The 16582-nt window shown below is 44.0% G+C and overlaps 3 protein-coding genes across 3 annotated transcripts; 2 read left to right on the forward strand and 1 right to left on the reverse strand.

The window, feature by feature from the left end:
• Window positions 1-813: 813 nt before the first annotated feature.
• Bfra_002912 (uncharacterized protein) lies at window positions 814-3097 on the forward strand (the record flags this gene model as incomplete). Its single annotated transcript, XM_037333325.1, has 2 exons — window positions 814-838; window positions 1392-3097. The coding sequence occupies 2 exons, from the start codon at window positions 814-816 to the stop codon at window positions 3095-3097; spliced, it is 1731 nt and encodes a 576-aa protein (XP_037195453.1).
• Window positions 3098-9473: 6376 nt separating this feature from the next.
• On the forward strand, window positions 9474-11383 carry Bfra_002913 (putative caspase domain-containing protein; the record flags this gene model as incomplete). The annotated part of the gene is made up of 7 exons (XM_037333326.1): window positions 9474-9550; window positions 9611-9704; window positions 9763-9829; window positions 9883-10269; window positions 10321-10759; window positions 11090-11259; window positions 11313-11383. 7 exons carry the CDS (start codon window positions 9474-9476, stop codon window positions 11336-11338), a joined length of 1260 nt encoding a protein of 419 aa, XP_037195454.1. The 3' UTR covers window positions 11339-11383.
• A 634-nt stretch (window positions 11384-12017) lies between these two features.
• Bfra_002914 (putative microtubule associated protein) lies at window positions 12018-16512 on the reverse strand (the record flags this gene model as incomplete). Its single annotated transcript, XM_037333327.1, has 2 exons — window positions 12018-12477; window positions 12533-16512. The coding sequence occupies 2 exons, from the start codon at window positions 16510-16512 to the stop codon at window positions 12018-12020; spliced, it is 4440 nt and encodes a 1479-aa protein (XP_037195455.1).
• Between the last annotated feature and the right edge of the window lie 70 nt (window positions 16513-16582).

Below are 16582 nucleotides of genomic sequence, written 5' to 3' on the forward strand. Positions count from 1 at the left end.
TTGCCAGATATGATGATAGTTTGAATGAAGAAGGTTGGCATACTTGAGTAGGAATAAGTACCTGTCAAATCTACCATATGGCACCATCTTAAACCCAAGATATGAATGACTAGCAGATTAGCTGCAAATCACAATTGATGTATAGAATTCACTACCCAGGTATGAAGGAAGAGGTTTCCAAACTCCAGCCTCGAACTCTAGGTATCTACCTAGTTGTACGTATATGATCTATGCCTTTCTATCACATCACATCACATCATATCCATAGGAACTGGTCCTCGTTACTCGTGCTAGTCCTTCCATTTGAGTAAACCACTCTTTCACAAAGGAAAAGGCCAACAACGGCATGCTCATATTATTGGTTTATAATTACAAGTACTCGAACACATCATCCACTGTAATCAAGCAATTGATTGGAAGAGGAGCAAATTGAGAAACGACAACATATGGCATATGCATAATTCACGCGACTTTGCCCCAGCATCGACCGAGGGTACTTTCTCCATAACAATCAATCAAGCAACATCGCAGCGAAAGAGACTTCACACCAGAAGTATCTCCCTCAATTGTCAGTCATATTCACGTCAACATATATCAATCAACGATTTGGTATCGAATATATTAATAACACATCTTTGGGATAAACCAATTCTTCCACACTCGGATCCCACGAGGGGTTTGCATTGATTGATTAATTGATTGTTCTCAAAGGGTGGGCGAGAATCAAAGCTCCAGACAATAACCCCTCAGAATATCAAAAGAAAATATCCGGGGAAAAGGAAGACCCTCGCCATCATCACCATCATCATCATCATGTTCGGTAACTTTGCAAGTTTTGGTAAGCATTGAAATATATTCCTACTACTCGACTACACTTTCTACAATTCTAGAATGAGCCTTTCCTTGTATCTGCCTACCTACCTAAGCTTTCCATGTTGAGCTCAAGATTATGCCAAAATCTCTATGCGATCTGGATGGGCGTCTCAGTTCAAAATCTTTAATCCGCAACCTCAATCATGCGGTCCTCCCATCCATGATCATAATGAGATCTTCATTATACCCCCAATAGAAGCTATGGTCACTCCGTTTGATGCTTCTCCTGCGGGGCTATGGTAATTACTGCATGTCTGAAGTCTTCAGAATTTCATGAATCACTACTACATCGATGACAAGCATTCACATTCTTGATCATCTGATGAAACCGTTGCAAACCCACACAAGCTCTTTTCATTTCGTTTTCATTCCGTTTCATCTCTTCATTTTATCCTATACCCATCCTATTTAGCCGTCTAGGTATTTCACAACGTCTATACCATCATCCAAATTTCCCATGAAATAGAACGGGAAAGGATCCATGTTCAGAAATACTCAATATTCTGACTCTTTTACAGCACCGCGACCTACCACAGCTGATGGTAAGCCTCGGACCATCCCACCACCAACTCCACTCACGTTCCCTTCAAGTACACCCCAATCGCCTGAGCATGTTTCTTCGGGCGATATACCCCTAGTCACGTTTCTCCAGACTATTCATCGGCCAACGGATATAAAATTATCCCATTTCGAAAGACTAGGTATTCACGTCGTCCCCAATGTATCTCCTCAGGAGTTCTTACCCGATCCTTCCTTCCTTCCCCCGGATGAAGAATGGACAAATATCTCCGAGGAAGATTTAGAAGATGCAACTACAGCAAGTAAAAAGCCTTTAAGTAATGGCAATAAAGGTCCTGGAGTGAAAGCTTATCTGGACCGCCGAAGGGAACTTTCGATTGACAATACAGCTGCTTTTCGCACTGTCCGGAGAATTCCCCAAATAAAGGGCACACCAGCAGCGCGTTTAGGCAATGCGTATGAATTTTACAAGAATTTGGAAGTCTTTTCGGGCTACTGGGTTGACACTTCTCTTCCAAAAATCACCACCCCTCCTTCTGACGCCGCCGAAAATGGTGCCGAGAATCAAATCGGAGAAACCAAACAAGGTGAAGCTGCAATTCCGCTCCATCAACAAACCCACGTTCGGTCTGGCACTGGTTCCCAGCTCCCTCACGAATTCCGTCAAGGTCTTACGACTTCCTTCATAAAACTTGTCGCCTATGACTTCGGCTGTAACGTCTCTTTTCCACGTGTCGAACCTCGTCTTCATATTCGTCCACCAAAGTCACAATCCACACTCCCTCCATCTCAGTTCTCCGCTATGGGTATCACTATGATCTACCGTTCCCCTACCGACCGAAACTCCTCCCGCGCAGGCATTCTTGAAGGTCCCCTAGCAGCTCTCTCATGCCGGTCGTCAACATCCTTCAGCACACTCCTCGACTCTAACCTAGATCTTGCTCGTGAAGTGATCACGATCCTGCTCACGGCTCAACAACGGAATCGTGAAGGAAAAATCGAAAAGCCCTTTGGTGAGGGGAAATGGTGGACTACTGTTCCTCGCTGGGGTGGTGGGAAAGGTGGTCCTATTGGCAAAGAAATCGAAGCAACTTCTTCTAGTTCTTCGTCCGCTTCTTCATCTTCAGGAGATAAATCTATTATGTCTGAAATCAAATCCAAGATCACTTCTTCTTCGTCGGAAGATAAACCCCTCATGTCCGATATCAAATCTAAAATCGGCGGTATAGACTCCCTCCCTTCTCTTCAATCCATTACTTCGGAAAGACGTCCCCCGCAGAAGAAACCCCGTACAACGCGTCAAGGCGGCCAATCTCAGATGTACGAAAATTACCGCAAAATGATGCCCCCGACCAGCACGTGGGATAAAAAGTTACGTTACATGGCGATTGGCAAACCGGGTGGTGTACAGGGGGATTGGGATGAGGTGTTCTTGGTTAGCTGTTTGAATCATCATGTTAGTTTTCTGAGAGGGAGAGTTGGGAAGGAGATTCTAGAAGTTCTGGATGGAGAGCGGGATGGAAAGGGGGGGTATGAGAGGACGGTGGTTTGGAGGACGAAGTGGTATGATTTGTTCAAGAAGGAGGACAGGGTGGAGGCTATGCGTGTCATTTGGGGAATAACGGCTTGGGGGATGAGGGGAGAGGAAGCCGAAGAGGGAAAGATGGACGGAGAAGGACAAGAGAAAATGGATATGGATAAGTAGGTGGATGGAGATCTGGGAAGGGATGCTATGCGTGTGGAATCTGTTAGTAGATAGATTTGGGTTTGGGCTCGGCGAGTTATTTTTGCATATTTCGAAGCGTGCTTGAATGCGGATGAATGGAATGGAATGAATATCGAAAGCGAGCTAGCGAAGGATGATCGAAAATTGGAGAGATAAAAGGATGAATGATCCAACGGATGAATGGATGAGGAGTACATACATACATACATACCACAGATAGACGATCATGAAAATCAAAGTGAGCTTATTCATGAGCATGCATACATTCTGTCATGAATTGATCACAGATGCTTGCTGAATAATCGAGATAGACGAAGCGGGGCGTATCCGGCTTGGAGTTTTCACGATTTGAATTAGACAAGGTAGGTAGGTAGAAATATGTGTGTTAATCAACACGCTGTGATGCGACATATAGTTTGAACTTTAATGCAAAACTAACTGAATGTCCAACACGGCTCTCGAGAGCGGAGATTTGAATGTAGGAAGGTGAAGGAGCATATATGCATGCACGTATGTATTAAGACCTCTTGATCAGATAATCAATACATCAATCAATCAATGAGAGAAAATAGGACGTACACTGCATACGCGCGCCCGGCTGCTCGTATTTCTCGAGAACCCGATGCTGTTTGGATGAAAAGTGGGTAGGTGTAGGGAGGTATGAAGTACGCGATTTATTTCCACCTGTTCATTTGTTTTCGAGTCTACATGTGTGTGTAAAACTCTTCTGGTCATCTTTGATATGGAATACAACTATTGTTCGCTACACCTCCTCTGAGCACATTCTTAAGTTTTGAGCCGAAAATCTCTCGAATGTCACGAGAGGAATCTCGCGAGGATACTTTTTTATTAATTCGTGTCGACGGATGAGAGGTGATGTTGTATTGGACCTGAAGAGATATGATGAGTTTTCGTTTTTGTGTAGCTTGTTATTGTGTATCGGGTGAGAGATCAATCGCATTGGACTTTCTTGGCTATGTTGGGGTTGAGCGCAAATATCCCTTCTTGTGCGTTGCATCAAAAGAATTTGCTGTTGCAACGAGATTTCATATACATGTATTCACTTTGATGTATTCAATTGTGTTGTCTCGATATTGTGTTTGTGTTTATGTGAATTGCCAATGCGTCCTGAATGAGCGAAAGCTAAGTCGGTGGAAGATATAAGAATCAGCAAGTGAACGGTATGCCAGATATTTATGTAGTCGAAAGAGAGCTCACTGATATTGGGTTGTAAGTACTAAAACATTGATGTGACTTGATAGCTTGGGGTTTGGCATTCAAAAAATTCGAACTCGTCAGACGAAATAACCATTCAAGCGCTGCAAATGATACACTATTATTCGAACTCGTTGGAAGTAATGTAGGTATGAAGTATCCAAGTACCTACCTAGTGATAAAGTGTATCTTTCTGGCATCAACTCTGTGTCATATTCGTATGAGCATATACACCCGGATTTGACTTAGCAAGTATCTGGGCGTTGAGAACACAATGCTGCCGAGAAGATTAGAGGTTTCCACGAGAGCTAGTTATGTGGACTTAATTCAACTGTTATCATTTATAAGTGAGGTGGTCAGTACAAGCCATCTTACGGATACACGTAAGTCCTATTGCTTCATATTTCTTATGAAAAGAGTGGACAACGTCTCAATCGACCCGTAGCGCCCATAATCTAAAAGTTAGTTTTGGGTTTTAGGTTGTTCTCCCACCAAGCTGACACACACCCGTTTGCAGTGACAAATTTGCCTTGAATGATGGAAGTTATCGCTCTTCGGCATGTATTGGCATGCAATGGCAGGTTTTGGGAGCAATGTCCTGCAGCTCGTACGTATGTGACTTGAGGAGCTTTGTTACATCGATGTTCTAGAGCATTGTTGTACTTCAAGCGGCCCTATCAGCTGCTGCTACTGCGTTAATGTTATGGGTTCTCTTAGAACGCTTGTACTGCATTAGAAAGGGGGATGGGTAACGCTCAATTGGAGTCTAATTAACAAGTACGCTTGATAAGAAGTATGTTGCAGCCCAATAGGTGAGAATTCATGGCTACTGAGTGGAGACATCCAGAGTTACATTGCGGTTCATTGGCTAGGGAAGCCTCCCGCTGGTCATGATCTCGGGGTAAGTACCATGATCAACGGTGATGCTACTGCATTCAGTTTGGAAAGAAAGATGAGACTCACACTTGCTCGTACTTCTTTGTGCCCCCTGCATTCAAGTACCCGAGTGTTTCTCTGATGCTTGGGTAGAAATGTTGTCTTGAATGATCCATGAACAGCTTGCATCGTATTGGTTGATGTATGCAATGTTATTGTTTGATGTGCTGACGAATTGAGCCACGCTAGTGTTTGGTTCGATGCCCTCAATACGTGCTGTCGGTAACAGGCGTCACTGCTACAATGCTTTAACCCTGTAAGCTTGTACGTGAAAGTTCAAAATGCCGTGGAACGTTCTTAATCGAGAGAAATTTGTCTGCGATATTGCTTAGTATCATGTACAATTTGATAGACAACAATTCATTCGAGGAATTCGAACCACGTTGGAAGCAGAAGATAAGAATCGAAGCTTAGAGTAAAGCATGCACCGCCCTAGTCATCACCAATTCACTATGCGTGCTTGCTGACACCTGGCGATATACATTTATCAATATTTGCATGTCTCCCCCCTATTCAGTATGTGCCATGTAAATTTGCATAGAGTATGATAATTCTATCAGCATTGTGTGATTGGTCATAAAGAGTGCAGAGTGGCAAATCAGTTGACCTGTAAAGTTCCAGTACGTCCTCGGGACCCCACAGTGTGAAACTTCACAGCAGCATAGGGGCACCGGAAATTGTTATCTGGTAATGTATTCGGCGACCTGAGCTTGCTCAAACATTCTAGGGACCCGCTGTCAAGATTGGCATTGTGGCGTCGAAATCTCATCTTCCCACAGCATCTGAAAGTGGTAATGTCTGGGAGCATGGAATATGAATACCTATTTTGTGATAAAAGTTGTTGGAAAACAAGACACAAAGAGGTATGATTAATATTGATGTATGTCTTAAAATTCGAGAAGCACATTGATCAAGCGGAGGTAGGTCCATGCTTAATCAGAAGAACCTTGCCCTGCGCATCATCCCTACTCTGCGCAATCGACTGGCGGGAGCCTCAACCTCAATTTGATCAAAGAGCCGGCTCGTAGGGCTGGGGCTGGTGAGCAATATTACACAAGAACCCACACATCAATGTCACGTAGCAACGTTTGATAAAGTGAGTTGGCGCCAAGATTCTAGCTGACGTGATAGATGAAGAATAAGAACAGCAAAGCTACCAAAGTAAGTTCAACGCCTGTACATAGCCACATGCCGCATGCTTGCATACTCGGTAACAGATCTGGAGTCAACATTGAAACGTGGAAAACAAGATTCTGACAGCAGATAATGCAGGCAGGGCTTAAGGTCCTCTGTTTCTAGCTTCTACGAAGATATTATTTTCGGTGATTTGGACTTTGACACCAGCCCAGCCAATTCTGCTGGCTACAAGGAATTCTCGGAATGACTAGCTCTCGAGGTCTCAAAGGCAGACTTCTTGCTCTAGAAGCATAGGTAAAGGGTACGAATCTGAACATTGGTAAGTTATGGGAGAGAGAGAGAATCTGTAGATTGATATGGGTGACTTGGGACTACAGTGAACCTGAAAGCTTTCAAGCAAGTTTTGCCGGTTTCTTGTAAGATAATTGGACAATTGAGTTGAGGAATTTCTTTGCTTTGTGAAGGGAAAGAACCGGTACCTGTAAATGTGTATGGTATCTTGTATGATGGATGTTGTTGCTGTTCTGCAAGAGGTTAGACAACCTTCAGGGGAGGGGAGCACCGCATCGCTGCTTTTCGTGAAACTCTGTGGATTGCTCTTGAACCTCGCTCCCTCGGTAGACCTCGGCGCAAATCGAACAAGGGCAAAAATTTGCAAACAATAAAGCAGCACGTCAAGTGAGCCTATGTGGCTGACATTAGACGAGATATCTTGGCTAATTATATGGATATATGCACGACCACGCCAGCCATGAAAATGGTACTTCGGACGCTCCGTCCGAAATCACCCACATCAACCACCACATTCATTCAAAGGATATGAGGGTTCTGGGCTTCCATCTTTCTCATCCGTCATTGTGCCGATATTGGATTATCTGCAGAGAATTTCTTCTTCCGAAAAGCACCGGACCGATATGCAAGATCGAGCTTAGATCTGATTTCGCATATACAAGGGACCTAAGCCATGGATGGCTTGCAGCTACATTGATGCCCTCTTCAGCAGGACATGATATGCTATCTCCATATGCGTTCGAATTCTGGAATCATTGGGTACGTGACACCAGATTAACATACCCAAACCGTCACCCGGCATAATTTTAACATGCACGAGGTTTTAATCTCGTGTGCCGGCTTTCCTGCCTCTTGGGTGCGCGTTGTCCCGTGAAAAGGTATACCTTAGAAACGCGGTCTCTCCGATTAGATGTAGTGAGCTTCAAGAAAATGCAGCGCCTCAAAAGAATGTGAATTTATACAGGGTAAGTTGCCTTAATCTGGTGAGGAGGAAGAAGTTATGGAAGCAACGTTGAAAGACAACATAGTGGATGATGATGAAGAAGATGAAGAGGAAGAAGGTGAGACGTGAGATGTGAGAATAAGGTGATACAGAATGCTGCTGTTCTGACTAAACAATGAAAATTTAGGATATTACATACGAGGTTCAAAACGGAGAAGATACCGAAATTAATGACAGTGTCAATGAACAATTGTGAAAGCCTCTCAAGCCAAGCCAATTTTTGATATCAGCAAGGCCGCCATAGAGATGGGTATGTAGGTATGAAAGCATGCATGAAGATAGATCGGAATGGCTTTTCCCAAATCTTTTCTTGACATGGGGGGAACATGATGGATATAGATGTACTGTAACCTGCAAATGCAAATGCAAATGCACCAATGCGATATATTAGGACCCTCAACTTTCAATGATGAGGTGGATGTAAGGTTGATGGTGTGATTTAGGACTACTTGATAATACATTTAATGAAAAGATGTTACATAGGTGCAGATCTATGTAGTTGAGCAATATGGATGATTGAAATGGGTGTATATGTGTATATGTGTATATATGTATATACGTGTGTATATATATATATATATATGTAGCCAATAGATTGATTGATGAATTAGTGAGCCACCTGCTTACTCATTGACTATATTATGTAGGTAGTACTGAGAAGTATCTACTAGGTATATATCACAATATCAGAGATCTCAGATGTAGTAAATTCTAGAATTTCATACTGCTGAACCATCATACAGATAATATATACTTACACGATTGTAAACATCGTAATCTAAATCTTGAAATGGATTAAAATCATGTAGAGATACATAATACTACATTTGAACGGTCAACTCCTACATACTCCTATTCCTATTCCTACTCCTACTGTCAAATTGTGAATGTTACCTTTCTACCCTTTCTCCCTTTCCACTTGACTCCTTTTAGTTAATTTGATTAGAATCACAATCTCGGTAGAGTAGCTATTTTCAATAGACAGGCATATCATATCTAATTGGCTTTGTCTGTTTTTTTGTTTGTTTTCCTTCTGCTTGTTCCATGGCGGCACCGACCGATGAAAACTCCAACATACATTTCCTAGGTAAATACATACATACATACACACTTACTTACATATTATCCATTATCAAAATTCATTTTCTTTTCCCTTTCAATCTTGCTTGCATCTCTACATCTCTCGCTCTGCATCTGCATCCGCATCGGAAAAAGGAAAGGAAAGAAAAAAAAAAAGAAGAAAATCTTCAGCACTGCTATTACTACTCTGAATGATCTTTCCCCTGTTCGCTGACGGAACTTACACTGCCCAGCGCGCCTCGCCTTTTCCAGAGCACAACACCACTTAATCCATCAATTACCAAACCTCACTATCACTATAACACATTAGTGCACCCGCCTATCACGACCTTGTGCATCGCATCTTCCGACCGATTCTCCCCTCCCGTCTGTTCCTAAACACACCAACCCAACCTACATGCAATTCTGCCCCACGTTGGAATATCGACGTATTCAATTAATTACTAGGAACCTAGCTAAGAATATCCTCCTCTACCGGCTATAAAGATATCTGCCGAATCCACCTTCAAAGCTCGATCAATCAATCAATCTTGTCTCTCGACATCATATCACTTCGATCGGGTTCATTCTTGTCGCCGTTCCGCAAGCTATCACCTTACCCCTCGTCGCGGCTTTGTGCCGACAAAAAGCAATTAATAATCAACAATCTTTCGTTGCTCATAGCATTTCATCACTTCGACGTCTACAATCAATATGTCTGGGTATCCGGGATACAATAATGGAGGCTATGGAGCACCAAACCAGCAGTACCCGCCCCAACCCTACTACCCGTAGGATCAATTTCCTCCTCTCTATGCAGTTCTCTTAGAATTCTCACTTACTTTCATCAGCCCTCAACCAACATACGGAGCTCCTCCTCCCCAAGGCGGAGGCTACGGATATCACCAACCTCCACCTCCACAACAACCCTATGGATATTCTCAAGTAAGAGGTTCATACACGCAGCCGTTTGTTCCTGATACTAATTATCTCTCTCCAACAGCCCCCTCCTCAGCAATACGGCGGATACAATGGTGTGCCATCTAACGCGCCACAATATGGCAGCCCAGGTTCGCAAGAATAGTCTCGGAGTTGTAGCGGAAATACTGATTAATTTCCCCAGGAATACCCTCAGTCAGCTCAAACGCATATACAAATGGCAATCAGAATGCTCCACCACCACCACCACAGGGAATGCACTCATTTGGACAAGGTGCCCCTCAAGGCTATGCCTTTCAATATTCTAACTGCACAGGAAAACGCAAAGCACTCCTAATAGGTATCAATTATTTCGGTCAGCGTGGTCAATTGCGTGGATGTATCAACGACGTCAAGAATATGTCATCATATTTGCATGAAAACTTTGGGTATCAGCGGGACGATATGGTTCTTCTTACGGACGATCAACAAAACCCAATGAGTCAGCCTACCAAGCAAAATATATTACGAGCCATGCATTGGCTGGTAAAGGATGCTCGACCCAATGATTCGTTATTCTTCCATTATTCTGGTAAGTAATCCAACATGTAAAAATAATACTTACTTGTATTGACGTCTGCAGGACATGGTGGCCAAACCAAGGATTTGGATGGCGATGAAGAAGATGGTTACGATGAAGTTATTTACCCAGTCGATTTCAGACAAGTTGGTCACATTGTCGACGACGAGATGCATAGAATTATGGTCCAGCCTCTGCAACCTGGTGTCCGATTGACAGCAATTTTTGACTCGTGCCATTCCGGAACTGCCCTCGACTTGCCATATGTTTACTCCACTCAAGGGGTTCTCAAAGAACCAAATCTTGCGAAAGAAGCGGGCCAAGGTCTTCTTGGCGTTATTTCTTCTTACAGTCAAGGTGACATGAGCGGTGTTGCGAGTAATTTAATGGGATTCTTCAAGAAAGCAACGACTGGAGATGATGCTTATAACAAGACACTGGCTACCAAAACATCGCCCGCTGATGTGATTATGTGGTCCGGAAGCAAGGATGATCAAACATCGTCAGTATACTTTTTACCGTGTCATTGTTATGGATGAGCATTCCGAAGAACAGGAGAACCCCTTGTCACAATGTGTTTCAAGGGCGTCCTGTGGCATTCTTAGCGTCAGAGTTTATGCTATCTTCCGGATACTGAACTTCATTTTGGTCATACATGTACATAAAAATAGTCACGTTTAATTTATAAAGCCCAAGGTCTGTACCAGTAGCCAAGTCTGGCGAAGATACAGACCAAGGGCCGCGAGTTACGTTGGGTCGAGTGACCTAGCTGACCTCCATCCATATACCTTACATTTCTGGTCATGAACAGGGGCTGACGATTTTTACACAGAGCCGATGCTACCATTGCTGCACAAGCAACCGGTGCCATGTCATGGGCTTTCATTACCGCTATGAAGAAAAATCCACAACAGAGTTACGTCCAACTTTTGAACAGTATTAGAGACGAACTCGCTACCAAGTACACCCAGAAACCGCAACTCAGTTGTAGTCATCCGTTGAGTATGTCCCCCCCCTTGCCTTTACAGTCCGCCTAGTGATGCTAATGACAGCAGACACCAATCTTCTCTTTGTCATGTAAAAAGTCGCACAAATGTATTAAAGGGTTTATGATGCAAGGGACAACATTTTAAGGCATGCATATGGACGGGAATTGGGAAAGCATGCAGCTATGAGGTCTATGAAGAACGAATTGCTCAATGGGAAGGAACAATGATGGGTTGCGGGTTTATGATCTTTTTTTTTGGATTTGATGAATCGAGGACTTGACGGCTGGTTCTGGCATATTTCTTTTCCTTGACAAAATGAATGATAGTAAGGGCTGAGATGGATGGATAATGAATACCATGCCACTGAGACGTTTTTCTCAAGACTGTTTGCCCGAGACGCTCTCTAAGGTTGTATTATTCATATGGTAATAATTTATCTCTGCACGCCATAGACCCAACTACTATAAGTTATTTCCATCCTAATCCACGGTATACCATGAAACATAACTATGATCCCCAATTGATTCAACCTCAACTCCAAAAAGATACAGTAAGTATTTTGCTAACTCGACCTTCCCATACCCAATTCAGTACAATTCCAATGCATATTGCATATAATCATTTCTGCATTCATACTCCCGCTATCCTAACAATGACAAATTTCATTACTCGACAAAGGAATTTTGAGGAGAAAAATGATAGGGAAAGAACGCCTGAGATAGGGAATGAAAAATAAAAGAGAGTACCCAAACATTACTGCAATCCCTTCACTCAATCCTTCATCCCCTCATTCCTCTCCTTCAAGATATCCCTCACGGCACTCTTAAGACTACTCTTCCTCGCGACACTGAAAGCCGGATTGACGATCGGTTGTGCTTGATTTGCCTTAACGGGTGATGCATTCCGCGATACATCTCTGGATCCAGCACGAGATGCCGAGCGCGACCCAGAGCTTTCTTTCCTTGCCGATAATGAAGCTGGAATTTCTTCTCTTGCTGCATTTTCCTGAGATGAAATTCTCTTTGCTCGATTAGCTCTCATGACCTCTAATTTCCCGAGAATCTTCTGGTGGATTTTCTTATTTTGATCCCATGCTTCTGCGCCTTTGCGCATGCGGAGACCGGCTATGATTAAGAAAGCTACGGTACGGATCGTGGCCTTAGGTTTAGGGGCGGGCGCGGGCTCGGGTATTAAACTTGTTTGGCGGAGGAGGCGGAGATCGGCTTTGTTGCTAGTGGAATGTTAGTGAATGTAGTGTTAAGCGGATTTGAAAAGGGGGAGCTTACCATGCATCATACATGTTGATTTTAGCGGTTAGATATTTCTTCGCGTATGCCAAATCGGCGCGCTTGCTTTCTTCTCGAGCACAACGGGCTTTCATCCATTCGATTTGCATGCAGAGACCCTTTAACTCCTTTCCGTGTTTGTCATCTCTCTTTTCAATTTCTTTCGAAAACCGCTTCTCTAGTTCGTCTCTGTCCTTCTTTAATGCTTGGATTTCGTCTTCGGTATATGAAATTGACATATTTGGGAATCTAACACCGCTGCTAAGAGTCCGCTTTTCGGCTTCCCATTCACTCTTCGCCTTGATGTAGTCTTCCTTCGACTTGACGTATTCCTCCTCAAGAAGTTCCAATTGTTCTTTGGCGGTAAGAGCCCTGGCACGCTCTCGGTTGCGTTCATCACGGACCCGGCGGAGACTGCTGCGAAGCTCAACTTCCTTAGCGCTTACACTTTGGATTGCAGTTTCACGTTCTTTGATAAGGAGTTGTAAAGATTCGCGTTGAATTTGAGCTTCCTGAAGCATTTCGTGAAGATCTCTGCGCTCAAGAGCAATGGTGTGGTTTTCTCCACTATTTGCACGTTCAGCCATGAGAGCTTTCTGGAGACGATCGATTTTGTCACTGAGTCTGTTGATAGCTGCCTCAAAAGAGGCATTTCTTGTTGAGAGCTCATCTTTGGTAAGGCGTAGTTCATCCAATTGACGCTCCAATTGGTCTTTCTCGGCTTCCCAACTTTGTTCTTGATGTTGGAAGTTGATGTTCAAGGCGTTGATTTTTCGTGCTGCTTCTCTGTCTGATTCCTTCATTCGAGAACGAAGATCTTTGAGAGACTGATGTGCTTCTGAAAGTTGATGACGAAGTAGACCGATTTCCTTGTGAGTAGAGCCACCAACTGAAGCTGGCGAAGAGGCGATGTTAAAACGTGCCATATCGGACTCGTGAACTTTACGTTCAAGCTCAGCAATTTGTCGTTTGAGACCCTTAACCTTATCCTTGTGAGCGGTTTCACGTTGAATGTATTCATTCTCTTTTTGACGTAATGCTGTGAGATCTTGTTTGATTTCAGACAATTCGTGAGAATTCTCGTTATGCTGATCACCCGATGCTGGCTGACTTGCCAATTCCAGGATTCGCTCTTCTAGCTTGCTAATAGTCTTCCTGGCTGTAGCTAACTCTCGCTTTTCGGATGAGCCGCGGAGTATACGATGTAGGTCCTGAATCTCGGCGTTAAGGCGAGCTTCTTCGGTACTGGCTCTCTCAATCTCTTCATTCAGCTCCTTTTCGATAGCTTTTTGCTCTGCCACGGCAACTTTGTGGTCCTCACGAAGTCGGCGAACTTCATTATCAAGCTTCATCTTGGCTGTTCGAAGCTCAACTCTCTCCTCTTCGAGACGGAATGTTTCGTCTTCTTGTTGCTTCAAAGCCCTTAATTGACTCGAGATCTCATCTTTTTCGGCCTTGAGTTCAGCATTCGATGATCGGAGAGTGTGAAGTTCGAGGTTGACTTTTCCAATTTGGTCTTGCAAGTTTTGTTTCTCCAATCGCACCTTTGATAGTTGGGCCTCGTGATTCTGCAAAAGCTTGTTTAAGCTCTCTTTCGATCCTTGATCAGCTTGTAAGTCGCTATGGAACACCTCCAGTTCTGCTCTTGCACTAGTGGCTGCGGCTTCTGCTTTAGCGAGATCTTGCTTAAGAGTCTGTAACTGTCTTCGAAGACTGTCAGATTCGTGTCTGGCAGCACTAACATCTTGGTTGGCTTGATCGCTTTCCTCGTCAAGACTAGTTTGCAGAATCTCAACTTCATCCTCCAGGCCCTCAATCTTTTCAGTCAAGGATCTTTGCTCACGCTGGCTAAGTCTAAGCTCTTCACGAACACTAGCCAGTTCGGATCTTGACTCTTCCAATGCTTTGCGACGAGCTTGAACATCTTCGTTCAACTCGTTAATTTGGCGTGTAAGAAGAGCTTCTTGACTCTCGTGTCTCTCTTTCTCGCTGCGCATAGCCTCTCGAAGTTTCGACTCTCTCCCAGATAAGGAACCTTCGGTCTGTTGAAGTCGATCGATAGTTTTCTGGAGGCTTGCCGCCTGTTCTTCGGCACGGGCTCGTTGGGTTTCAAGATTGCGTTTTTCGGTCTCCCAGTTTTCAATATCATCATCGTACAGGCGTTCTTTCTCCCGAATTTCTGCTTTTAGATCCTCAACTTCATGACCAAGGCGTTCTATCTCTTCTGTGTATTGATCCCGCACGTCACGTTCATTACCAAGTGCCAAAGTCTTCTCGTGTGTCAATTTATGTTCGAGATCCTCGATTAAAGCTTTAGCCTGAGCCAAATCTTCTTGTAGACTAGCAGATTCAGCCGTCAGAGCGTCATGTCGGCCCTGGAGGAGATTCTTCTCATCATTCCTCTGTTGGAAATCTCTCTGTAATCCTTGCAGACTTTCGAGTCTAGTAGCTAGAGCTTTTCGTTCACGAATAGTCTGATCCAAGTCATTTTCAACCATCTCAATTTTATCATGAAGACTCTGCTCCTTCGCTTCACTGTCACGTTTCAAGTCTTCCAATTTCTCTTGCCATTTTTTGACTTCGCGTGTTTTTTCGGCATGCTGCTGTTCCAAGTTTTGGTGTCGTTCTCGAAGATCTTCCAGTTCGTCTTGTAAACGGTTGGCCTTCTCCTCAATCTGGCGACTCAAGCCTTTAGTTGTGATGGACTTGTTGGCTAGCTCATCCTGGAGTTCTTCTAGATTGGCTTCGGCACGCTCTTTATCCCGAATGGCTTCTTGATGATCCTCTTTGGCTTCTTCGGCTTCCATTCTCAAGCTTTCTACATCACGCTCTAATTCCTTAATCAATGACTCGGCCTCTTTGAGCTCTTCATTGGATTGGCCCGTTGCTTTCTCTTCCAACTCTATCGCTCGGCGTTGCGATTTCTTCAGAGCTGTCTCTAAGTTAGAGATAGTTCCAACATGTTTCTGAACATCATCCTTCAAATTGTCAATATCGTCTTCCCTGTCATTAATGAGCCGATCTTTTTCGCGTAGGTCTGCTTCCAAATCGTCGATTTTGTTCTCCATATCGGCGTACTTGTCTTCCTGGCTTCGCACTCGGTTTAGTTCATCTTCCTTCTCCTCCAAAACTTGACGCAAATTATCTAGCTCTTCCTGTTGCCCGGCACTCACATGCCTCCTCTTGAATTTCTCCTGCATGTCCAGGATCTGTTGTCGATATTGCTCGACATCCTTTTCGGCTGCAGTCAATGTCTTTCGGAATTTTTGCAACTCCCTTTGCATGGTAACTTTGTCGACTTTAAGCTCAGTGTTCTCTTTTAGTGCAGCTTCACTAAATCCCGGCCCTGCCTTTCTCAAGGCCTCTTCCAAGAAATGGATCTTAAGTTTTAGTCCGAAGTTTTCTTTCTCAATTCTGTCAATGACGTTTTCTTGCTCGCGTAGTGACAGTTGGTTTCCGTCTTGTAGAACCCCAGGTCCCTCGTTTCGCCGGGGCAGTAAAGCTGCGGGGGTCGAAGCTGTACTACTGTCGATGTGCGGCATGGGAGTACCAGCCATAAAAGAACCTGTTCTTGTTGAATCGTCCCCGTATGCTGATCCGGCGGGTAATGGGCTGAAACCTTCCTGAATTTTGTCCAATCCACCTGCCCGAAGAAATGCTGGTGTCGCCTGAACGTTCTCTTTATTATTTCGACGAGTGCTATTCATCGTCGCATTCTTCAGTAGAGGTGTGAACTCTCCTCCACCAAGCCCCGCTGGCAAATTTCTTCTGTCCCCAAGGGTAGTGCGACTTCTGGGAGTGCGAATATTGACACCACGGCGGCCATTTTGCATCTGCGAAACTAAGTTGTTGTCTTTTGACGGCGACTGAAAAGACTGTTCTTGTGAAATATCGAAGTCGAGGGCATGACTACCTAAATAAGTAGCATCTCCAAGAGCCGTTCGTGGTGTATCAAGCCCTGCTATTCCAGCTTGCACCATTATGGAAATTGTTGTGAGCTTTGAAGCTCAAATTAATGCAATAAAACCCTTTATAATTTACTGTAAAAAA

Source organism: Botrytis fragariae (assembly GCF_013461495.1).
Source record: "Botrytis fragariae strain BVB16 chromosome Unknown tig00000012, whole genome shotgun sequence".
In the NCBI taxonomy this organism is placed as follows: Eukaryota; Fungi; Ascomycota; class Leotiomycetes; order Helotiales; family Sclerotiniaceae; genus Botrytis; species Botrytis fragariae.